The sequence below is a fragment of the Condylura cristata genome, unplaced genomic scaffold (genome assembly GCF_000260355.1).
Source record: "Condylura cristata isolate star-nosed mole 26May11 unplaced genomic scaffold, ConCri1.0 scaffold00021, whole genome shotgun sequence".
NCBI lineage: Eukaryota > Metazoa > Chordata > Mammalia > Eulipotyphla > Talpidae > Condylura > Condylura cristata.
Window position 1 is genome coordinate 10,702,096 of NW_004567122.1, and position 26,392 is coordinate 10,728,487.

General features: G+C 43.6%; 1 protein-coding gene across 1 annotated transcript; it reads right to left on the minus strand.

The window, feature by feature from the left end:
• Positions 1–128: 128 nt before the first annotated feature.
• QRFPR (pyroglutamylated RFamide peptide receptor) lies at positions 129–24,679 on the minus strand. Its single transcript, XM_012727826.1, has 6 exons — positions 24,340–24,679; positions 5,274–5,432; positions 3,339–3,400; positions 2,508–2,743; positions 1,250–1,347; positions 129–553 (listed from the first exon to the last, which is right to left on the minus strand). Exons 1-6 carry the CDS (start codon positions 24,677–24,679, stop codon positions 213–215), a joined length of 1,236 nt encoding a protein of 411 aa, XP_012583280.1. The 3' UTR covers positions 129–212.
• Between the last annotated feature and the right edge of the window lie 1,713 nt (positions 24,680–26,392).

The window sequence follows — 26,392 nt, forward strand, 5'->3', positions numbered from 1 at the left end:
TTTTCAATACTGTGTTTTTGCAGGTGGTGTCACATGTTTATGGAAAATGATTTAATGTTTCTTCTTTTTGTCATTTTAAATAATAAATTGCATCTTTGTTTAAAATAATTTTCTCTTGAAATTGACATATGTATGTCAATATTGAAGACATTGTTAACTTGGAATTCAATTCAATACCATTTCGACAGTTCAGAATTCAATGGATCAGGTTGTCATTTGACGTGTTTTCTCTCCACTGGCGGTTCACACAATTTGACTTCAATATTGCCATCTCTGAATGCTTCTCCTTTGGTCTCCTCTATGGGGTTTTCTCTCCGGGAAAACACTCTTTTCTTCTGCATCATCGAAATTCCTGAGTTTCCATGCTGTCGTACTGGAGACACTGTTTCTTTGACTAGGCAGTAACAAACTGCAGATAAAAAGTTTTTTTTGAAGTTTTCATTCAAAAATGCATAAACAATGGGATTACAAATGGAATTGGAGAATCCAATTATTTGCACTATTGCGAAAACCATCTTGATTGTAACATCATCATATTCCTTTTCAAAATTACCTGAGACAGAAAGCAGTGCTTTAGAATGCATATATGTTTTCATGAGCAGAAAAGCAAAAACTTCTACTTATCAACAGTCTTTACCAAGAATTCTCACACTTGTACAAGTGGCTAGAGGTGTGAAAAATTCTCAATACCACTTTGGGAAGAGTCATTGACATGTGAAGAAAACAAGATGTCTTCATTCTCAGAGAAGCTAAGGCCATAGGCACAGCCCAGTCCCAGCCCATATGGGCTTATGGGCTTGCTGTATTTCAATTTAAATGCAAGCTCTGTGTGACCTGAAAGGAGCAACCCTTCACGAATAGAATCACAGTTATGAGTGCCACATTAAGCCTGAGTTTATCAGAGAGAATACACCAAAGTTCTGGCTAAGACCCCTTGCATTACGAAATTCAGGTTGCTCCAGTCAGAGCTTCAAGTAGGGAACGCTGCTGGGATGTCAGCTTTCTGCAAGTTTAAGTGGCTTGACACAAGGCATCACAAAGACGAGGGTCTCGAAAGTGTTCCATTGTCTTCTGTTACTACTGAAGATTTAGCCATAGTCAAACATATTACCTCCCTGCCTACCACATCTGTGGTATGGTGGTTTGCTATTTGCTCCCAAGTGAACAGCAACAAATATCAATGACTCCGAGTCCATTCTAGCAGGAAATGAAACACAACTTCTACTCAATGAGAGCTGCAGGTACTCACTGTATTCCATCATCATGTGAACGATGTGGAAAGGCGCCCAGCACACGGCGAAGAGGGCCACCACGGTCACCATCATAATGACAGCACGCTGCTTCTTCCTGCACCGCCAGGACACGCTGCATTAGCTCCCTTCTCAGCAAATGCATAATAAAATCGATGACAATGTTGCGCGGTAGAATTTGAGCCCCTCAACCGTATTTTTTCAAGTATTAATGAAACTTGTGGTAGGTTAGTTACCGTCTGTTTCTCATCCTTCCCTATTGCTGTTCCCTACTGTAAAATCCTGTACTGCTCATAGACATTCTCGTGCGCTCCGCCACAAGCTTAGCAGGGGTTATGTCTCTGATCTTCCCTAGAGACCTGAAGTCCCTTACAAGTCAGATGGCTAGTAAATGAGACCCATAGGGCTACTTTAGACATAAACGTAGAAGTCTAACTTCAGTGCCTAAGCTCTTACTTGTTTTATACTGAAAAGCACTCACGCCTTTGATGGAAAAAAAATCAATATTTATGAAACATGTAGACCCTGTGGATAGAATTAAATGTGCTCTTTTCTTATCTATCTGAATAATGCCATTAGTTCAGGAATCAAATTTGTTTTCTCCAGGAACTCCTCTAAAGGAGGAGAACATCTGCAAAGGAGCTACACTCTTGCGTGGCTCCTTGAGAAAAGGTCCTATGCATTATTTCTTATTTCACCCTGGTAGCCATTTCTTGCAAAGAAGTGGAAGAGCTAAGTCAACAACATGTCCAAAGGTGTGGGACAGCCTTGCCCCCTAGAAATTCAGAGGGATGATTTCTGTATACAGCTGGGCACTAGAGGTCACTGCATACTGAAAGAAACCATCAAGCTGTAGCTGTAGATTGGCTTTGTTTTTAATAGCCATCCAGTGCAGATGATAAAAACGAATAGCACAGCAATAAACTGCTCTAAAATTTCTAATAATACACTGATCAGCGAGTAAAACCCTTATATAAAATAAAGATATTGATAATATAATTGAAACAGCAGGCTCTGGTTTCCAAAGGCTCTTCCCATAAGAGTGGCTTCCCTTTTACTTGGATGCTGGTGGTCTTGCTCTTTCTTCCTGCCCACACATCAAACCTCAAAAGTTTAAAGTCAGATCATGCCCTAAATATGAATGTCACATGACACCGACTAAATCGTCCAAGGGTTCAGAGCTCCCCGGAGAATATCCCTGCCAGCACAAGTAATTAAAACTAGTTGAAAGAGACGTGAATACTTCATTGAACCTACCTGGCTATTTTTGACATTTCTTTTCCGTGAATAGTTCGAAGCACCGAGCCATCTCCCACTCTTTTCTTTATCCAGAGTTCATAACCGATTTTACTGTACAGGATAAGCATCAGTGTAAGAGGCAGGAGGAAGAGGATGACAAGGATGAAGGTGGTGTAGATTTTCTGGTGCACCGGGCTGGTCCATTCCTCCAAGCAGCAGATGTGTTCTTTTTCATATAAGAAGTCATACTTAATCTTTAAAATAAAAATAGTTCCATTAGAAGAGCCAGCAGTCAGCATGAGAAGACCAGGAAACTCCCAAGTACCATTGCAAGGCACCTTTTTTCCACACTCCCCTGTGGCCCTTCAGAAAGTTGTAAGGAGCTGGGCTGGGTGACACGATCCCCTTGTGTGTCTCCAATTAGAATTTTAATTTATCAATTAATACAAAGTTGAGAAAGGACTTAAAAGAGAGACTCAACTCATAAGCTATAGTCAACATACATTTTTTTATGTGTCTAGAAATAAAGTTCTGGAACAACCACTGCAACCTTAATTCATAATGAGACCCTGGACGATATTAGGAAAAGGCACATTCACTGGCAGGTAAATGTAGAAAGTAAACCTGATAGCTTTTAATCATTAAGTCTTAATATAAGATCCAGAAAGTGCTAGATATAACAGGAGATAATCTAAGACAAAACATTGTACTGTCCTTGGGAAATCTTCAGTGGAATAACTGAGACAGTACAAATATGCTCTAACACCCTTGCAGAGAGGAAAATGACTGTAGTTGAGAGGTGGGGAGACATTTTAACAATACGATTCTCAATCCCCACCCCCAAAGTACCTCTAGTCGTTGTACGTGCCACATAGGTGAGCCAACGATGATTGCTACTAGCCACACCACACCTGTAAGCACATTAAAATCATCAGAATGCAACTCAGTGATGAAAAATGAGCCCGTGCTTAATCACGTTCCCAGAAAGTGTCCCTTTACTGAGTGCACCTGCTGTCTTTGCCCAGGGGCAGCGGGGTGATCCCCTCACATGGTCTCTGTTCCAGTCTGTCACTATCATCGTAATTACTCCTGAAGAGCCTTCCCTAAACACGTTTTAAGTGTTTAAAACTCTTTAATACTGTCTATTTCTGACAAATAGAAACCCAAACCACTTGGATCAATTAACCTGATCCATGAGGTTCTTACAGTACAGTGTTCTGGATTCATAAGTAAGTCTCTCCCTGCCCCCCACCTCACTACCATCCAGTTATTACCTCACATCCATTCATTTCTCCAGTGTTTCCTAGACATTTTGGAGAAATCAAGTCTGATTGGCTTAGTTCAGTGCCAGGCCTCCTAGCCCACTGCCAGTTTGGGACTATTTGTATGTGACTGATATAACCTGTGGCCACTCTGGGCAGCACTGCCCGGCAGGCTAGGGTCTCGGGCAGGGTGGCCTCAGCCAGGAGGTGGTGCAGGGCAGGTGGATATAGGGGTTCCCAGGTAGGGTAGCAGCAGTGGAGGTAGAGGCTGTAGACAACACTGCTCGAATCCCCTTTGGGGAGATGAACCACCTTGATGTAAAACCTTCCCCTGACTGCCTGATTTTGACTTTGCTTCTTGATGTTGAGACTCCTTCTACGTCTCTTTACTTTTTGATAACTCACCTCTGTTGTGTATTCCTTGCCTTCCCCTCATTCCACACCCAAGCACCGTGCTCAGCTATTCAGATGTTAGAGTGATGTCAATTATTAAAAGCCAAGAAGTCTTTGAATTCATTGTAGGGAGGATGTGGCATACATTTGAAATTAACTACCTGAATCTAATGGAAACAATTTCCCTATTGCTTTATCTACTCCCTTCAAACTATTTAAAATGAATTTGGCATCGCAAAGCCTCCAGGAGGTCATTCAGTGATTCTACTATTCCTTGCTGGCTACATTCTTTCTGCAGAAAAGAGTACTTGCTCATTCCACGCAAGTGGGATATCCGTCAAATCTGCTCTTTGGCTACCACACTGGTGCCCGCGTTAGCTCTGACTACTTGGGCATACTTCATCCACACCACTATGTCTCACATGCGATTGTCGATGGCTCGGTCATTATGATGGAAGGGAGAGAGGCTTCTGTTAGACTGTGCAAGACTCAGGGATGTGGTTTCACATCTGCTCTTTGTTACTAGATGCCTGCTTCTTATCACTTGTCGGGAAGAGGGAGAACAGGCAGAGGCTGTGGGATTGCCTGAGGCACAGCCATCAAGTGGGTAGAACATATCTTTCCCAGGCATCTCCAGCATTGGGTGCCGACTGTCCTCAGGGGCTCTGCTACTGTGCACCCCACTAGGGCAGCACCTCCATTCTCTACCTTCCTAACAATGTTCCTGCCTGTGTCAGGCAGCCTTAACAAGGCTTTCCTGCCCCTGCCCTAACAAGGACATCGGAGCTGCTAGACTTCTCCCTCGGGTGAGTTTATTCATCTAAGGTATGGTAGCATGGTCCTGCCACAACAGCTTGTCCCTGATCCATTGAGAGCAGCATTTGAAAGGATGAGACTCCAGCTGCAGAGGTCAGTCTGAAGTAAGAGACTGTGCTGAGACAGGCCTAAAGGATAGAGGTGGAGAGGGTAGCAAAAGCACAGGACTGACACCTTCAAATTACACCCTGGTGCCAAGACGCTCGGTGAGAATCTACTCCCCTAGCTAATGACTCTGGTTCTTTCGCAAGAACTTCTCTTTGTGTTGCTAGGAAGAAAGGCATCAGCACTGTGGCCGCCCCTGGGACCTCACCGAGCATGGTGAAGGCCCTTCGGTGGGTGTATTGGCGCTTCATTTTAAAGGGGTGTACAAGACCCTGGTGCCTCTCCACGGCAATGCAGGTCATGGTGAGAATCTCGGTCACGACGGCCGTGGACTGCACGAACGGTACCAGCTTGCAAACGAAGGCACCTGCAGCAGGAGACAGGGGCTCTTAGCCACAGAAGGACTTTGGGTTTGAGCTGTCTCTTTGTGATCATTATTAGGGGTAGTTCTGGGCTTCTGTTCAAAAGTCTTAGGGCTATAATTATGTAATAAACACAACATAATTGAGTAAGGTTGCATAGCTGATATTTTCTCTCCCAAAGTGGATCCTAAATTCCTAAATCATATGTAATTACGCATAATCAGACCATGAGAGAGCAAGTCAGACTCTGACTGATGATACTAGGAAAAAAAGGAAGTGTGACCGACCTTGCTTGAAAAAGAGCAAAGTCAATGTAAAGTAATCTTCTAGATTCTAAATGAGTAATCTTTGCTGTGGGTGCCCTGTCAAGTCACAGAGAGGGGTACTTCTCATCAGACATCCAGATGACTCCTTTACCTTTTATCGACCTTTGATGTTCTGTTCCAAACTTACACTCTTTTTTTTTTTTAAAGATTTATTTATTTATTAATACAGAACTGGGTACAGTCCAGAGATGTGGAGGGTGAGAGGATTCACCAGGGACAGAGTGGGAAGCAGAACAGGCAGATTGACAAAGTACAGTGCTGAGGGGAGCAGCGGGCGGGTCAGGAGAGGTCTGCCATGCCATGTGGATCTCCTCCGGGGCAGGCGGGGATCGAACTCATTGGGAAGTGGCTTAAGCTTTTTAGTGCTGTGCTTTAACCTGCTGCGCCACCAGGGAGGGCCCAAACTTACACTCTTAACTGATTTACTTTCCTTATAGCAGAAACGCCCAACTAGTACTCCCTAGGCAAGATATGGCCTGCAAACAAGCTTTCTGTGTTTTAAAATATTTGAATGCCTTGCCAATATTAAAAATGTTTATACTATCTTCTAGCCCTTGGCCATTTCTATTCATAACCTCTGTTGCGATGTCTCTGCTCTTCAGTTCGTCTTGCTCATTACTACCAAATTATTTCCCCCAAAACTAATTATTGTGAACTATCACAGAATCACAAGCTCTGGGAATGTAAGCTATTGCAAGCGCTCATTAAAAGCAGCAATCTCCTCATCTTCGCTCACAAATCTTCTCCAGATTCTACTCAGAAAGCTGCACGGGCGGTCTTCTGCTCACCTCAAGCTTTTATATGGCTCTCCATTCTGCATGGAATGCTCTTCTCCAAGATAACTCCCTCACATCCTTGCTAAGTTTTTGTCCAACTGTCACCTTTCCATTAAGTCTCACTCCTCACATTTCTTACTCTAGTGTTTCACTTTACAGCATACTATGTCATGTGCTGATTTATTGGTTCTCTTTTTCTACTGAAATGTCCTAAGCCGTGCTAGATTGTAAATGCTCGAAGAATAAGGGTTTTTCTCTCTTCTTCCCTGATGTATTGCACTCACTTAGAGTGTCACACAGAAGGCTCTCACTAAACATTCATTGAATTGAGGAGTCTCTTAACCTCCAAAGGTACCTCCATTCAGCCATTTGGAGAGGTTCCTTTTGGGGAAATTGCTTTTTAGTAATTCCACCCATTTCTAGTTGCTGGTTGTACTTTCAGAGACTTCCAAAACTAACCAACTATCTTTTCCAAATAACAGCTCTTCTTACATTTGAAAGAAATATCTCTCCTGAGTCCTTTTAGATGCCCCAATGGTTCTCCATTTGGCATGCTTTTCATCCGAGTTTCTTCTCCTCTTTTAATCAAATTGTAGATTTAAAAAATTGATCAGGCTAAGGTTAAAGACCACCAAAAGAAATGGGTATATGTCCATTATCAACAGATTTTAAATATCACTATCCAAACAAGTAAGACTTATTGTTGTCCTGGCTTTTGTCTTCCATTGTAGTATTCTGTCTGCTAAAGACAGCAGATCATCTTGTCCATCCTATGGGGATTTGCCAATGCATTCCCTGATGTCAATCAGGATATCACTGTGATTCTGATTCCTCTGATCTGTTAACCACTATGAACCTCAATTTCGTTATATACACAGAGGGAACAGTCTTTACCCATCAGTCACACTTATGTGAATGTTGCATAAATGACATCAGCACCCAGCACAGAAGGTGTAGTTTTACATTGGAAGCTCTGTCTGCATTAGATAGCCTGATTGAAAGAATTGAGGTAAATTTGGTACATTTGTTGCTATAGTTTTTGTTTGTTTGTTTGTTTTGTGGCTAAACAGCCCATTAAGGACATGTAGTTCTTTAACCTGATTTCCCAGATTAGACTGTAGCTCAGGAGAACTGAGTGATTTGCTCAGGTCTACCCAGCCGTTTATGGGCAGAAGAAGACCCATAATGAGCCGGTCATTGACTCAGTTCTTCCCACTCCATCGCCCTCACTTATCTCGATGCACCATGTGGTGGTTTTCTTCTCCACAAGCTCACAAATCATCTGTGTAATAATCCATGTGAGAATTTTGCACTGAACTGTAGCCCCATTATCTTTTATTTTAGCCTTTCCATGAATCCAGCTCCCTTCTCTGTCTTTGGTGAATCCTCTCGCCCACCCCTGCATCACTGGCCTTGGTTCTTATATACATAAACAAATAAGCAAATCTTCAAAAAAGAATAACACCCCCAAAAAAAAATGGTCCAATGAGCTGTAATTGCTTGGAAGTATCTAATGTTGAGAACTACTCTGAAATATTTATTCCAAGGTTGTTTAAAAAAAAAACACACACACACAACAAAACATGAATAGGCATATTCAATTTTAAAAAGGAAAGACTCCTTTATCAACCAGTAATGTAGAATTATGATTGTCGAAACCATATTATAAAACAATCTGGCATATTATTGCTTTAATTTCCTGTACCAAAACAAAAGTTCTCTTCATGCAATTAATGTACAGCCTATAAATTTCTATTGTCTTGTCCAACATGTTTCTTAAGCAGCTACAAATGAGCAAACATACTACATCCTAGATCTTACCTCATTCACCTCAACCAGGTCCTATAGGAGGAGACTAGGGGAACAATTAAATATAATCAAAATCAGAATTGCTTCACAAGCAATTTCTTTGAGTAATGCAAGTTACAGGTTAGTAATCTCTGCACTTAAAACACAGTCCCCAAATGTATATTACCCAAAAGAGTACAAGATGCATTTTCTCCCAGTAACAATTCTGTTTCAACTGAAGTCGCGAAAACAGAGAACTAGGAGATCCTAGCTGGTAGTCAAGTAGAAGATAACCAGTCTTCACTCAGCCACCAGTGAGACCTGTTAACATAACTGAGATGCTGCTTGTCACAGTCTCATTCAGAGCCTCTCATTCCAAGATGAATAAAAACTTACTTTTTATTGATAAGGAATGACAGGTTAATCACATTTTCAGTTTTTGAGTTCCTTATAAATCACATCAATTCCTGCTGTGTAGTCACCCAAACCTGAGAGTTGGTTGAGACTAAGTATTGGCCAGTGTCACTGTTAGCAATGGGCCAGAATCACAGGACTGCTGCGTTCCGAAGGGTTCATTTGCTTATGGCCTCTGTGCTTGCTCTGACTCAGCTCCTCTTACAGAACTGGTTTTGGTTGTGGCCCACATTAGCAAATACCTTTGCATTACACACACACACATGTTATTTAAAGATACATCTTTATATATAAGTGTGTGTATACACATGGGTGTGTGCACTGCCTCGAATTTTACTGTGTAAAGGCTTTTTAATGTTTTCTATGCTGTTATCTTTCTGTGGCTTTTACATGCTATTCCTGCCTCATCAAATGCAGTTCAGACACTTTCATAGGTAGGAAGGCCTAGTCTGAAGTTCACCCCCTCAGAGTATTGGTGACAGCCCCCACAGGAAGTCTTAATCTGTTCCTAGCACTTGAAGGATCTCCCCTTGCTTTCTAGCTTCATCTCTTACTTTCCTCTGAAGGTTAAACTCAAGGCATAGAGAACTACTTACATTTTCTTGGAGATTTGAAAACATCTCTCAAGATTTCTATACAATATATGCTATGAACTGTTCACTCCTGAATCTTTAGTTCGACACAGTGTCAAGCATATACTAGCTTTATAGTAAATATCAGCTGAATAATTAATGAATAAACAAATTTACAAAGCACTATCGAAATGTATTCAAATAATGTACTTTGATAGTAATGTCCCATTGACTTCATGCTGAGAATTCGGGCATAGGCTACAGAAAGAAGAAAAGACAATTAATAATCCAGAAGCCTATTGAGGAAAATTGTAATCTCTGACAGTGAGAGTACACAGTTTCACAAACCTGTTCACTCTTGAAAAATGTTCACCTACTTATCATGTCTTCTGAATTTTGATCATCAACAAAGCAAGAGAACAAGTAAAGTTGGTTGCATTTTTTAAAATTGAGATTCCAGTAGTGAATAACACTGTATATGAATCAGAGGCATAGATTTACACGTCTTCAGATGATGTATTCTGCTCCATCTTTTACAAAAAAAAAAATGATTTAGATAATATAAGCTCGAATGGCCTAAGTTCTGGCTACTGCATAATTGCTTCTGCAGTATAACAGAGAGAAAATAATTAGCCAGTCTAATTGCTATTGAGAAGTGCTCAGTGGTGATTATCGTCACTGGCCTAGAGAACCTGCCTCACCATCTTCAGAAGCAGCACCATGTTATACATCAGAGGGTCTCACACTGTCTTGTGTGTGTGGACCAGCTGTGGAATTTTTGTTAAAATACAGATTCCGATTCCATCTGGGAGGGGGCCTGAAGTCTGTGCCTCTAATAAGGTTGCAAGCGAAGCTGATACTGCAGGCCCCAGACCATCAAGGAAGGTGCACAATACACTGAAGAGTTTCTGTCGTCTCAAGGGTATACTATTTACTGATGTCATATGTCCTCATTATCAAGGAAACCGGGCACCACTTGGCCCTAGTTGACCGGTAGTGCTGGAAGAAGTGTTTTAGCAAAGTAGCAGGTCCTTTTTCAAATTAAAAGACACCAATACTCTACAATACTTTACATCGAGAATCTTTTTTTTTTTTTTTAAAGATTTATTTATTTACGCATACAGAACTGGGGTACAGGCCAGAGGCTCAGGGGTGGCGAGAGGCTTCACCAGAGACAGAGTGGGGAGCAGAACAGGCAGATCAACGAAGTACACTGCTGAGGGGAGCAGCGGGCGGGTCAAGAGAGGTCTACCCACACCATGTGGTCACCTCCGGGGCAGGCGGGAATCGAACTCATGCGGAAGTGGCTTTAGCTTCTCAGTGCTGTGTTTTAACCCGCTGAGCCACCAGGGAGGGCCTACATCGAGAATCTTAAGGAAAAAATAACTTCACTTGTCAGCAATTCTCTGCATTGCCATCAACTGCAACTGAAGCATGTTGGAAAGATGTCTAAAGCCGAAGCAGAACCAAACAGCTCAGTATACAGTTTGTGCTGTCACTTAGTAGTTTTTTTCTGTTAGAGTTTTCTTAAGTCTGTAAATGGAGAACTATCAAATCCCATCCTCCTAAGTACCTCTTTCCATCTGTCAGCATCTGGAATCAAGCTATTCTGACAATATTTGAAAACTAGGGTTTTCGTCAATTCTCTCCCTTTTAAAAGGTTTTTATTATTTTTATATTTTTACTCTGTACCCTTATCTCAGATGATTGAAACATGGGGGCATGTGCAGAGCTGCTTTACCTACACAGGAGGTTTTTCTTTGTGTTATTTTCTTTTTCAAGATTTGTTTATTTATACATACAGAACTAGGATATAGGCCAGCAGTGCAGGGGCGGTGAGAGGCTTCACCAGAGACAAAGTGGGGTGCAGAACAGGCAGATGGATGGAGTGTACTGCTGAGGGGAGCAGCGGGTGGGTCAGGAGAGGTCTGCGGCGCCATGTGGTCACCTCCGGGGCGGGGATCGAAGCTGAAGTGGCTTTAGCTTCTTAGTGCTGTACTTTAACCCGCTGTGCCACCAGGGAGGGCCCCATCTTTTTATCTTTTAACAACAAAGTACTTTTCCATTGTGTTTGTCGACCACATCTTCATAAATAGTGGGCCGGTCTGCTTTGCCAACAATATATGAGGTTCCTGTTTCTCCACATCCTCTCACACTCTTATTCTTTTGGCCTTTTTGATAAGGGCCATTTTCATAGGTCTGAGGTGGTATCTCATTGTGAGTGATTTGCATTTCCTCGGTAATGACAGACGATAAGCATTTTTTCGTGTGTCTGTCAGTCATCTGTATGTCTTCTTTGGAAAAGCATACATTCAGAACTTCTGCCCAGTTTTTAATTGGGTTGTTTATTTTCTTTTTGTTGCATCCTATGAATTCTTTGTAGATACTGGTCTCAGTCCCCTTTCAGATGTATAAAGTGCAAATACTGCCTTCCACTCAGGAGGCTGTTATTTTAAAAATGTGTTACCTTTGTTTCTTCCTCAGAACCCACTAGAACATGACTGCTTGAATCAAGTTCATATCGATACTGAGATTAGATTATGATCCAATAAAATTCCTTCTTTTCAAAATAAGTCCTTTATTGCTTTTGGTTATTGCAGTAAGAGGGTGTTTGCAAAGCCAGGTGTGTCATTTAACCTGAGGAACACTTTGACAGGTACTTCTATACCTGAGCGGTAATGGGCTTCTCTGCATCTGTGTGGAATCATGACCCAAGTGTCATTGGACTGATGGGCAGGGTTACTGAGAGTCGACATGCAAGAGTCTGTTTTCATGAAGCTTGAAAAAAGACCATGGCAACTTTCTCATTTCAGAAATTTGTCCCCAGGTCCTCAAAATGTAGCTGACACCTCCATGCTGACCCATGTGGGCAGCAGATAGTGCAGAAGCACCATGCATTGCAGAAAAATAAGTTGTACCCTTTCCAGAACAACCACTGCGGCGAAAAAGCCCAGCGCTGACGTGGATTTCCTGGGCTCAAATGTTGGACCAGGATGTCCTAATCCAAGAGCGCAGGCATTTTATTAAATGCGATAGTTTTTATTTAAAGGGGCTTCAGATTTCTCTGCTCACTGCCAGCAAGATGCCTCCCCCTTCCAGCTCCTTTGCACTGTGAGTTTGCCAATTCTCTCATCAAGTGGCGTGATCTGTTCCCCACTCTTTGAATCTGAGGTTGTGATGTCAGTTGCTCTTTTTATTTTAAAATTATTATTATTATTATTATTATTATTGCTGATGGGTTTGATGATTCATCCATTATTCTTCACACTGATGGCTACAGAACTTAATGTTTAATCCAGAAATTTATAACCAGGTCACACACCAATAAGCCATCAAAAATAAACTGATAGGCCCTCCCTGGTGGCGCAGTGGGTTAAAGCGCAGCACTGAGAAGCTAAAGCCATTTCTACATGGGTTCAATTCCTGCCTGCCCCGGAGGTGACACATGGTGCAGCAGACCTCTCCTGACCCGCCCACTGCTCCCCTCAGCAGTGTACTTCGTCGATCTGCCTATTCTGTTCCCCACTCTGTCTCTGGTGAAGTCTCTCACCGCCCCTAAGTCTCTGGCCTGTACCCCAGTTCTATATATACAAATAAATAAATCTTTAAAAAAATAAAAAAAATAAACTGACAAATATTTTCCTGATACCTATTCGAGATTTCATGGACAAAAGGAAGCCATAAATGGACCGGACAATTTATAGTCTTCTGTGTAAATGCATATTGTGTATATTTGAGATATTGCTAATATCGGTATTACAGCTTTTTAAAACCCTACCATCCTAACTGGCTATGAATGATTCTCCACACAAATGTAGCTAACATTTTCAATAGCAGCACTTTGCCCCATGACCCCACATCAGCTTCCCTGGTGCCTCCAACACGCCAGGCCCGATACTCATGGCTTCACCCATCCTCACAGCAGATGGAAAGGAGGGATTAGGCTTTTCCAAACTGACAGACAAGCAAACTGCAGCAAGGAGAATTTAAACCTAACATCGGACACTTTGTTTGCTAACCTGTAACATTTGCAGTTAATTCAGTTTCACAATTAAAAACGAGTCTAGATCATGTTTAGTGAAAAAAGCCAGAAAGAAAAATGCCAGATAGTTTCTGTCGTAGCAGGAATATAACAGAACATATGAGAAAATAATGATAATGATGAACAGCTATATACCAGAGACATTTTGTGGGGGTGCAGTGGAAAGTGGGATCAAAAACAGCGGGGGGTGGGAAATGCACTAGACTATGGTGTTGGCACAGGGTGATGTGGTGATGGGAACCTAAGGGGATTGCAACTGAGATGGAAACATGCACAAAAATATGTAAAAATAAGCTATTATAAAATTAAAAAAAAAAAAGAACTAGTCTGAGCAAACCTTAATTTTAATATAGGAAAGAAAACAAGAGCTTGAGATTCTATTAAATATTTTTAGAGACACAGACCAAGAGGGGATCACGGAGGTGAAGTTTCCAGGTCCCACTCACCTGCCTTTCAGTAATTGCTGAGAAGTGAGAGGGTAGTCGACCCGCAGTGCAGGGGGAAGAGCAACACAATCGTTGAGCTGTGAAGGGATATGTCAGCCTGGTGGGAGCAGAGAGCAATGCCAGTACCCACGCCAGACCAGGGAGGCAAGCAGGCAAAGCAATTCTGAACCATTGTCCTGAAAAACCTAGCTCCAAAGCATTGAAGTCAGAGAAATCAAGGAGAGTCATCTGTCAATGAGATATCCAGTGGACACATGTGGGTGACTATGAAATATGCTGAGGCTCTGGACTCCTTTACCTGTCACAGGGTTTCAGTCAGCGAGGAGCCAATGAGTTTCATGACCAACACAGGTGACAGAAGTTGTCCAATATGGTGTCGTCTTCCTGTGTCCCCGGTCCCACGGGAAGACCCAAGCCTGAAAGCCTGGATGATGAATAGCATGGGTAATGGGCCGATGGGTTGCGCTGCTGGGGAGAAGCCACCCCTGAAATTCAGTTTCAGAATTATCTAAAGCTACCAGGAGGGATCCTTTCTCACCTTCTGAGATAGAAAGGTTTTTTTTTTAGTTTGTCTCTCTCTCTATATATATACATATATATACATACATATACAATGTATATAATATATATAAACATAAAAGTTGCCATTTTGAAGTGGTATAAGCTGTCTACAGTACTGTGCAGTCATCACCACTGTCCTGAATATTTTCATCACACACAAACCTAGCTCTTTAAGTAATAATCCCTTTTGCTTTTCACTGGGATGAGTTCGATCCCAGTTCGACTATTCTGTCTCTATGCATCTGCCAGTTCTAGATAGTTTATATAAGAAGAATCATGTGAACTTTGTCATATAAAATGTGCCTGCTTTTTACACATAGCATAATGCTTGGTATCAGACCTTTATTCTTTTTCATGACCAAGTAGTGTTCCATTGTATATGTATATCACTTTTTTTTTAAAGATTTTTTTTACTTATGCATGCAGAACTGGGGTACAGGCCAGAGATGCAGGGACAGTGAGAGGATTCACCACTGACAGAGTGGGGAGCAGAAAAGGCCGACTGACGAAGTACACTGCTGAGGGGAGCAGCAGACAGGTCAGGAGAGGTCTGCTGCGCCATGTGGGTCACCTCTGGGGCCGGTGGATATCAAACTCGTGCTGATGTGGCTTTTAGCTTCTTAGTGCTGTGCTTTAACCTGCTGCGCCACTAGGGAGGGCCCACCACGGTTTATTTATCAACTCATCTGTGGAGAGACACTTAAGTGTTAAAGAATAAGCATGCCTAACAGCCACAGGGGCCATCTTTCTCACTACCTGACAAAAGGCAACCAAGAAATGAAGTCCAGTATAAAATGAAGTGAAACTCAGCACAGAGAGGAAGAATAACAAAGCTCTGAAGTCACTGTTGGGTCACCTACATCCAGTCATGCCTGAATTCAGCCCCAGCTCTGAGCCTTTCAGTTCCAGAAGACAGAATCCTTCTCTTAGGAGAGCTAGCTTAAGTTGTACTTTCTACGTGCAAGCAAGAATCTTAATAAAGCAGCGCTGGTCAAATAACGATAAGTTGAGTGACATTCTTAAAACATCAAATGTAAAAGTACACAATTAAATTTTTTTAGTGTGCATCTCCAAAGTACAAAATAATTTTTTAAAAACTTTTTCATTGCTAAATCCTTTCCTAGTTTTATTTTAACTATAAGATGCTGTTGCCCTAAGTAAAGATAATACCATTAGTGTTAACACCCCCTCCCACCTCCTCAGACAATTCAGCGGTTTTATTGACTTCTCAGAGTGTGTAGATAATTGATCTGGGAGATAACCGCAGTGGCCAGCCTCGCTGGGTATTTTATCTTACTCTCACCTCCCTCCGATATATTTCTGTAATTTTCTCACAGTTGTCTGCTTCAACAAGATTGCTATTCATCAATAGTTTAAATTGTTCCTGTTAAAACTTCCACAAAGCTCCACCATGCTCTTACTTTTACATCCATTTCACATTTTTAAATTCCCGTGGGAACTCCAAAACGCCTGAAAAATCATAGAAAAGGAAAAATCATCAGCACAAAGTGTGAGCGATGTTTTCTAAGCACTCATCTAAATAAATAGATAAAAGGATCCTGGAGAACCTGCCCTAAACTGGTCCAAAGATTTGAAAGTTTTATAAGAGCAACAGAGAGATACGACCTCAGGTCACCTAGCAGCGCCCGCAGCCACTGCACAGGAGAAGGTGGCGTTTCGCACGTCCACGCCCTGATAGGGACTGAGGGGAAATGGGGCGACCTGCGCGGGAAGGGGGTGTCTGTGGAGAGGCCGGCGCCACCGCGTGCACCTGCACCTGGGTCTGGACACTGTGAGGTTGCACAGGGGCCGTCTGTAAATTCGCCCTCTCCGCTCTCCCTTCACGCACCCCCTGTATAAATACAACCTGCCTTGTTTCTCCCTGCGTGTGTTTCTGGATTGTGTGTTGTGACCCTCAGAACGCAGTTGAGGGCTCACCAACTGGATCAGCGCAGGCCCCCAGGCTTGTCCTATTGCATTTTTATCAAATGGGAAATGTGAGCCACTTCCTTCAATAACCCTGATAACTCCACAATGTATCTGTCCGGCTGAAATCGCCAAACACCTCGGTTTTTTTCATGCAATTTAAAGCGAATGTTTCTTTCTTTTTCTCCCTCTGGTTCTTCCTTCCAGCAAAATCTTCTCCCCCACCCCCACCCCCCTTTCATAGGAAATCTTATCCAAAACCTTATCCACTAAGGAGGAAAAGGAAGCGTTCTGAAGATGCTTGGGAGCCTTGCGCTTCTTGTCAGCTACCCACACAACAGCTAGGGCACTGGGCAAAGTGGGCTGAAAACCTTGTGGGTGTGCTGGTTTGTGGGTGGAATTGTGATACAATTCTTGTCTCCAGAGAGAACACTTCATTGTGGTTGCTTTATGTGTGTAACTTTTTTTAAGATTTATTTTATTTATTTTGCATGGAAGGGCTGGTGTATAGACCAGAGATGGGGGGTGTGGTGTGGTGAGAGGATTCTCCCAAGACAGAGTGGGGAGCAGAACAGGCAGATCTACTGATATACGCAGCTGAGGGGAGCAGAGGGTGAGACAGGAGAGGTCTGGTGGGCCATGTGGGTCACCTCAGGGGCCAGGGATGGAACTCAGACCACAGTGACTGGTGATAGCTTGATAGTGCTGAGACTTTAACCCCTGCACTGCCAGGGAGGCCCTCTGTATATCTTATATCTCAACATTTTCATCTTTTGTTTGCATCATTTTCAGATGGAGGTAACATTGGTTTACAACACTATAACATAGGGGTACAGGTTCAAGCCTCTCCAGATACATGTCAGCCCCCCACCACCCCAGGACCCCTACCATAATCCACTCTGCCCCTTCATCCTTTGTTCTCATCTCCTGCCTCTCTGGCAGTCTCAATTCTGCAGTCACATTTCTAGGGTTTGTTATGGTTCCATTTTGTCTGGGCCTTTGATTTGCTTATTTATAATCTACACACATAAAATCATTTGTATTTCTCTTGACTTAGACACTGCTTAGCACAATCCCTTCCAGTTCCAGTTTGTTCCTGCAAACAACAAGATTTCACTTTTTATATGTAGTGGAATGAAATTCCATTGTGTATGTATGCATATGTGTGTATACATACATGCATATATATATATATATATATACACACACACACACACACATATCTGTTTAATCCACTTCACTGTCATATTCCAACATATTTTTTTTTTACTTCTTTCCAAATCCATCTTGAAAAGCCCCAAAATAGCCTGCATCCTCAAGGCCTTTAATAAAGATGTAATTGGCCCTACACAATGAAAGACTTGTGTCCAAGCTCCATGTGGGGCTTCATTTTATATATACCCTGTGTCTTTTTTTAGGCCTCCGACTCCCATTGCTACATTTTCAATATATCTATATTGTACTGGTACTGATAAGCTTTCTACATCTATTATTTCTCTCGGCCTCTGTAAGAGCCCAAGTCTTGGTGCTGTCAACATTTATATAACATCAGAGATTCTCTAGGTTGGCCACAAATAATCTTTTTTATAAGTAATATTTGAAAATCCAATACCAGGGTATTACATTCAGAGCAATTAAATCATTATCTCAGGGTATAGAAACAAACAAAGCATCATTCAAAATATCCCCCAGATAATCTCCTTGCATTACCAATATTGAGAATCATTCCTGGGAGGAGTCAGTTGCTGAGAAAATTGTACGTTTTCTTTTTTCCCCCTAAGGTTTATTCTATTTATTTGTGCATACAAGTGCTGGAGTGTAAGCCAGAGGTGTGGGGTGGGGAGGGTGAGAGGAGTCACCAGAGACAGAGTAGGGAGTGAACAGGCAGATCTACTGAAACACACTGCTGAGGGGAGCAGCAGGCAGGACAGGAGAGGTCTGGTGGGCCATGTGGGTCACCTTCCTGGCCAGGGATCGAACTTGTGCTGCAGTGGCTGCATATAGCTTCATAGTCCTAAGACTTAGCCCTCTTCCCGCCCCCACGCCTTGTGCCACCAGGGAGGCCATTGTGTTCTAATTTCTTACCTAAGCAAACAGTCTTCCAATGTGGCAAATATAAGTGTGTGAACACATTATCAATGTTCTGGGTATCCAGTCCCTGGCCTAACAGGCAAGGAGCAAATTCACCTACATAGGTTGTAAGACCATGCCAGAGTCTGCTGCCTGCCTTGCAGCAGACTTCAAGAGGCCAGGTCAAGAAGCTTTGAGCAGTGGGGGCCCAACACACACATCTGCACCATGTACTTAGCCACGTACACATCAGACAAGTGCTCGGACCGTAGCATTTGCCCCGTCTCTGAGTTTGGGTAGTATCAACTTTTTTTAGGTCAAGATCACTAAGGAACTTGGAAGATCTAATCCTGTAGGTAAAAACCAGAATCCCCCTTATGAATGATATTTATACTTTTTGACATCAATGTCTCACTGTTCCTGTCTATATCAACTTGTGACAGCTGGAACAATTTTTGCAGAGTAAATCTTTCAGATTATTTCCTGGGCTTGAGTCTTCACTCTGATTATCTATAAGCCCTTCACCTAGCTACCACTGAGACTTTTATTCAGTCAACATGCGATATGTGTATTTCTCCCAACAGCACTGCCGTTACTTAGGGTATTTCTGGGTTCCTTTTTTGGAATTACTTTTCGTCAATTTGCCAGGCACCACTAGAAAATTCATTTCACTGCCCATAGCAGGATTATAGGGAGAGTCACCGAGTTCTGTGTGCAGCTGGGGATACCTTCATTCCCCTTGGGACTATTAGCAAGGCCATAAGCTCCAACACCCTTGGTTAATAGTAGAACTAGAGCAGATTTCCCTCCTTTTCCCAGGAGGTCTTCAGAATTTATCCCCTCACTTACCTCAGTCACTGTCAGTCCTATTCTCCTAAAACATCCCCATACCTGGGCCCAATCCAGACCCCAAACAGCCCCCCACTCGGACTCAGGCACCCACCCCCCAACACCTGTACTGTATGTACCCTGACATCAAAAATTCCCCTGCATTCTCTTTCTTTTCTCTGAATGCTTTCCTACCTTTCTTGTTCTAAATGATACCTGGCTCTTCTACGAGGACACAGCTTTTCTTTTGTTAAAGGTGGTGAGGGAGTGTTTGTGGCATGCTGATCAGATATCCCTGTGGAAATGTCTCATCTGCAGATCAGGTGAGAGACTGGGCCTTCTGATAATGGTGACTTACTAATTTTAGGAACCTCAGCAGAGAAATGTGAGCTCTGGCTGTAGCCTTTATGCTCAAATAAAGGATGAAAGGAAACAGTCGACCTAACAAGCTTTTGGAAACACACCATCCAATAATAAGAGGATGTGTAAGAATCACCAAAAGGAGACAGAGACGCAAAGAAGCAAAGGAAGAAGGAAAAGAGATGTTTATGGAGACCTAGAGAGCAAGTGGTGGTCGGAAGTAAGATTATACTGAATTTAACTAGGAAAAAAAACAGGATGAGTTCTGTCAGTGTATTTGGAGGAATGCCATAGCTCTTCCTAGCTATATATAAAGAGATAAAAAAGAAGAAAAGGAGAAGAAAGAGGCAAAATGAGAAAAACAGGCTACAGCTAATGATCGCTCATTTCCATGGCATCCAAAGGTCAGCAGGGCCAGTTCACTGCTAGGGATAGCCAAGCAGGTAGAGCAGACGGCAGACAGAACCCAGGCGGGACTTAGAAGTCCTGTGGTGGTGCAGGCCACCAACACAACTCATGAACACGTGCCATTTCTGAAACTCCGGGAAAGAGAACCCACTCTTGCTGGCTCCATGTTGCAAAGAAGTTCTGGGGAGTTGTGTGGGAGTGAGTGGGCCGCGGGATGAAGGCAGAGGTATAATAGGGTGGTCCTCAGGGGAAGGGGAGGTTCCAGGTTCCCTGCCCCCCCCCCTTGCTCCCCACCCCGACCCCCAAGCAAGGGTGGAGCTGAGCAGGGAAGAGAAGCTGGAGAGGAGAGCTGGGGAGAGAAAGGAGCCCTGGAGGAAGTGCATGGAACAGAGAGACATGAGGAAGCTGCACTTGCTGCTCAGCCTGGGCCTTGGGGGACATGAAACAAATGTGGGTGAGAGAGCTGTGGGGAGCTTGATGGCAGTATTTATTTTGATTTTGATCTTGCTTCTTGCATCCCAGGCTCGCCTGGCTCTTTCTTCCCCTTTCCTATGGTTCCCACAGACTGTGGCAGGTTTCTGGGCCTCAGTGGCCCTGCTTTGGGCCAACCCTGTTTGGCTGGGGATTTACCCATGAGGGATGGGTAACTTTGGGTGTTCTATGTGCAAATTGTTTGATCCTTTCCCTTCTCTGTCGCACACTCATCGTATTAAAGTTCCTTTCCATGGAAGGTCTTATACCCTAGGGTGTGTTTTGTCTTTATATGAAGATGGTTAGTTAGCACAGGCAGGTTTGGAGACCCCGGGGTGCCCTCATGCTGCCCTGTAACAGGTCATCTCAGGTTGGCGATGTGAGGTCTACAGAAGGGATGGTGCCTTAGCTTGTGTCCATGCTCAGTGCTCAGCAACCCTTGATGCCAATATTGGCCCCATCAGATGGGAGTGCAAGCTGAAAATAAACTGAAGATCTCCGAATACACTTTGTCTCACCAATCATTCATGGTACATCATGGTTTAAGAGGAAACTCAGTGGCAATGCTCTGTGCTAGGCTGGAAAACAATAGGTTTTTTTTTGGTCTTGTTGGTTTTTTTGTTTGTTTGTTTTTTAGCTTTTTGGAAAAGACCCAACTTAGAGTTGCTGCTTCCTACACTGTAAATATTCCCACCATGACCAATCACAAACCACCATGTATGTCTCTGAGTGAGGACTGGGAGCCATCAGTCAGCAATGCCTCTGGTCAGCGCAACAGATAGTTCCCTGTACCTGGTGTGGACGAGGCTGCCAGGGAGCCTAGCCCATGCCCCTGGGGAGAGCTTCTGTGTAGCCAGGTCTGGGAGTATTTATTTGCAGGGGTGCCTTTCAGCATTTCCTGTGCAAATGAATCACCTGGGATCAAGTCAGTCTGCAAGCTCAGACTCCTTGGTGGTGGTGGACCTAGGGAAGGGAGCTGGTGACTGAGCGCTAAAAGGAGAACCCGGTTGTTCCAGCCCTCCACTGTGGCAGTGTCTGAGACAGGCTTTGTAGAGAAGTCAGATTGGACGCCCAGAAATGATGTGTAGCCAAACCCACAGAGACACTAACTTCAGTTCATTGCCTTTTACTTTATAAATTTTAAATGAAATGTCATTCTAAAAATTCGTGTCCCCAACTTTTCTGAAACAACCCCTGAAAAAAGAAATGTGACGTGACAACAAGAACAGCTCTGACAATTCCACAGGCCCGCAGCCTGCAGGCAGCCAGCCCCCTTCAGGACAGGCACCCAGTCTTGCTTCTGTCACTGTGGCCTCCTGGCTCTGCATGGCCTTGTTTTCATTTCCTGCCTCACCTTGAAGGAATTTAAGGGGTATTTATATTCTAGAGTCTGCATAATTTGTAATATAAATTCCCTCCAGGTACACCAAACTACTTTACAGTTCCATTTCGTACATATAAATGGGATCTTATTGAAATGCTTTACCCAGTGTTTTTCCAGACTAGCTCACCTTCTTTTTTCCAAACTTTGGGTTGACTCCTGGTTCCTAAACACACTCCACCATCCATTCTCTTCTGGAAGCAGTCCACATTGTCTTTCAAGATCCAACTCAAACTGCCCTGGCTTGGTGAAGTGTTACTGACTCTTCCATGCTCCACAGCATAGTGGAATTTCTAGCAAAACCCATCATTGCTCACTTAGGGAATATTTCCCAACTCTGAAATTCCCAACTCTTGATATTTCCCACACAGCCATATAGGAGCTGTCTTTATTTTTATGTTCCCAAGGTAGAATGTTCTCATTGTCTACAAGAGCCTCATGCAAAAATAAACTGTGAATTAATTTTCAGCTATTAGATTACATCCCATTGAACTCTCTTGCTAATTTGCCAGGGGAATTTTGCAGTTATTTATCTGATCCTTGAAGTATCAGCATCTCTTTTTGTCTCTCCCTGTATACCTCTCGCAGTCTCTCTTCACTGAATTGCAATTTTGGCTGTAGTGTGCTCATTTACATAAGAATACTTATCCTATAAATCTGGTTTCAGATAAACATAGACCACCACCTCCCAGTAAACACTCCTAAATGCAGTAATACATTTGTATGGTCGGTTTTTTTCAGAGCACTTTTGTGAACACACTGCACCCTCACACTAAATCTACCCAATATAGAAGTCATTATTACCCCCTTTAAAAATACTTAGAAGTTAAAATGGAATGTTTTCTCTGACTTAGGGGGGGAAAATTGAGAAAAATGTTTGTAGCCCCTGCCTAAGTTCTCAGTGGAATATTTCTTCCAGGCTCCACAGGGCTTCATTCTCTACGGACAAGGAGCTACACACACAACTGCCTTATTTCTCTCCAACCTTCTAGAATCGTTGTTTCTATTTTTTTTTTTTTAACTGAGATCCAGATAGTGACCTTGAATTAAGACGTTTTAGAACCAAAACCAAAGTAGTAACCCAGGTCTTTCGATTCCCAGTGTAAGATAAGATCCTATCTTAAGATGCCCACTGTTATATACACGACACAAACACACAGCACGAACAGGCATCATAAACCTGCTTTCAGCATTTGGAAAGGAAAATTCCCGACTTTCTCAATATAAAAAGGTACATGAATCCATCTAAAGTTGTATCATTTACTTTATGGAGTTCATAGCACCTGGCGACTACAAAACATCAATTATTTCAGTTAGAATTACTTATCAGAATAAGACAATCTATAATGTATAGAACCATCTGCACCTTTTTTCTTTATCTGTAACTTTTCTTTCACTTTCCACGCCAATGCTGTGTGCTCAGATATTTAAAGCATTCTGGAAATATGTATGTTCTAGCTGAAATGGGTATGTATGTGGTTAACATTGTGAACCACTAACAATAAACTCAGTGCACGTTAAGGGAACACAGCAATGCCAGGGAAATATCGTGAAGCCCTCAAGTCATAATGGTGAGATGGAAGAGACTCTCCATGAGGATAGAAGGATCCAGAGTGGCAATGGCAGAGCCTGACGATCCTTCTCACATTCTTTCTGTATTTCCAACTACTTTCCAGGAATATTTGATAGGGTCACAAAAATAAACCCAGCCAGGAAAATGGAGGTGCAAGCAGTCCTTCCTCCCCAAGGGACCCTAGAAGTGCTCATGGAATGTATTTTCATGTATGGCACTAGTCTATCTAGATTATAAGGAATTCTTTCCAGTTTGGGAAGAACGGGCTCATTTGGGGAAGGGCAGTGTCTTTCTCAGCCTCCACACTGCCTTCCTTCAGTGCCTCCAGAGGGCTCGGCGGCCATATGGGCAGTTCCTAAAGGAGGAAGAGAAATTCTCTGCTCTTCTGTCAGTCCGGAGGACGTGTGGTCTCTATGTTCCTCACTCCATGACTCTGTGAGGCCAATTATTAAAGAGGGACCAGCTGACAGTGTTTTTATTTTTTCCCTTTTATGAATGTGTTGTATTTGTTGTTTAGTGAAGTCTTTATGTGTGCCGAATCCAGACCCTTGTGTGGAAGCTGGACAGACAGCTGGGAGAGCCTGGAGGTTGGGGGACAGAGAGGGCTGTTGAGGCTATCCTTTGAAGCATTTTTATCCTACTTTTCAAAAATAGGGGAAAATCTTGGTGTTATGGGAAAGGGAGCTAAAATGCCTGGAAAACCGCGCGAGGTCCACCTTACGCTCTGCCATGTATTCGCAAGCACTTCCCCACGCCGTGTCTCTAAGCAACGAGGGAAAAACGCTGAACGGAATCGAAAGACGCAGGAAAAGCCCAAACTTATTTCCAAGTGTGTGTGTGTGGTGAGGAAGTTTTCAGAAGGGGCAATATATTCTTTTGGTGGTGGGAGAAATAGAAGGGAGTCAGACTAGAGTGCTTGCAGGACCCTGGAAGGTTGGGGCAAGGGCAGCCGGAGGGCGCAGGGACTCACCCCCTAGCCAGTGGTCGGAGATGTTCTGCAGCAGAGTGACCGGGATGCAGAAAAAGGCGATGAGCAGGTCGCTGAGCGCCAGCGAGCAGATGAAGATGTTGGTGACCGTGCGCATGGCCTTGCTGCGGGTCACCACGTAGACCACCAGCGCATTGCCAAAGAGCGCCAGGGAGAAGATGAGCACGCTGGTGAGCACGAAGGCCAGCTTGGCGCGCCCTGGCAGCTCCGGGGTGTAGACCAGCGGCCGCAGCCGGTACAGAGCGATGAACTGCTCGCGCGTGAGGTTGTGGTCCCGCAGCAGCCGGGAGAACTGCTCCCGGGTGATGTTGAGCGCCTGCATGCCGCGCGCGCTGGCTCGCGCCCCGGGCGCGGCTGCCAGGGACCCGCCGGCGGCTGCCTGGCACCCTTGGAGGCGGGGGCAGCCGCTGCTCCCCGCTTGGTGCGCCTGAGGGCAGTCGACTGCACCCCGGAGATTCGGGAGGCTGAAAGCGCGCAGGGATCAAAATCCTCACTCAAGGGGAAGGAAGCCAAAGCCAGGGACACTTCATCCCCAAAGGTTCGTGCTCCAAAGAAAGTTCTCTTGCTTTTCTCTCAGGCGAAGTGTTGCTGCAGTCGCCTACGCTCGCAGCTTTCTGACCACGTAGCACCGGCACGCGTTTGCTCCCCGGGCCGGGAGGAGGGCGCGGAGCGCGGCTCACCTCCCACCGCGGCGCGCACCACCGCACCCTCCAGAGGCGAGGCAGGAAGATCTCTCAGGCTGCCTCTCCACTGTCTGGTGCTTTTCTCTTGCCCTAGTTCATGCTTGCGTGCGAAATAGAGTGCCGAGCTATTTCACAACCTGTTTCTGGCTCTTAGCAAATAACGTTGGTCACAAGTAGCCGTGCAAAACGGCATTTATTTTAAGTATGTTTCAAAACTAACTGTGCAAGGAGGTCCATGTTGTGGAGGTGTCTGCCAGGGCTCCCAGTGCTGTGTTGAAACCTTGGCTGTGTGGCCTCTAGGACTTCAGGCTGGTGGAGACTAAGACTCATGCAGCCCTCTGGGCAGCTTTCACTATGTGTCTGTGACTGAACCACGGAAGGCAGGTGCAGATTTCTACAGAAATTACGACTCCATGAGAGATGTTGAGGAAGGGAGGAGGGCCGGGATCCTTCAGGGTGCAAACTGATCTTGAAATGTAAAGGATTTCTTTAGCTTGACTTCCCTGAAAGTGTGACACCAATCTGTGTTTCTGAACCTTAAAACATGGACATGTGGGCTAAGGATTAATTTCTCTTAATAAATAATGACGATAGCACCCAGAAATTGCAAAGAGAGCTTCTGTGTATGTGGCACCTAGTTTTCTACTGCTGCATCTTCCTGAACTGTGTACAATACCTAGGGATTTGACAGACAGACTGTGTGCTTTGAGGGTGGGGGTCATTTTATCACAAGTGTAGATTTCTGTCTCCACCACCAAAAGCAAGAAAACGCTCCTGTCACTGCCCAAACCCCCACAACCCTTCTGACAGTCATGAATCCATTCTTTGGGTCTGTGGTTTTGACAGATTATATAAATGGAATCATACCAAATAAGGGGGTGCAGTTACACCCCCTTATTTGTGGTTTCCAGTTCCTATTTTAGTTCCTGTTGGTCAACAGGGTCAACTCAACAGAAAATTATATTATAATTTATTATAATATAATAATTTATTATTATAATATAATAATTTATTATAATTTATCTTATTATATATCTTATATAATAAGATACTCTGGGGGAGGGGGAGAGCGGGAAGGGGAAGGGGAGGCCACACTTAGAACTTTTATTATAAATAGTCGTATAATTGTTCTATTTTAGGGTTTATTTGTTTCAAATGTCTTACTGTGCCCAATGTATAATTTAGCATTGATCACAGGTATGCACGTATAGGTAAAAGCAGAAGACAGAATAGAGAGCCAGGTATATACAAGTCATGGTTTCAGACTTCCACGGGGGGTCTTGAAAAGATATTCTCTGCTGATAAGGGGGGATTATTGTGTACTATTTGGATCCTTTTTATTTTCTCGTTCA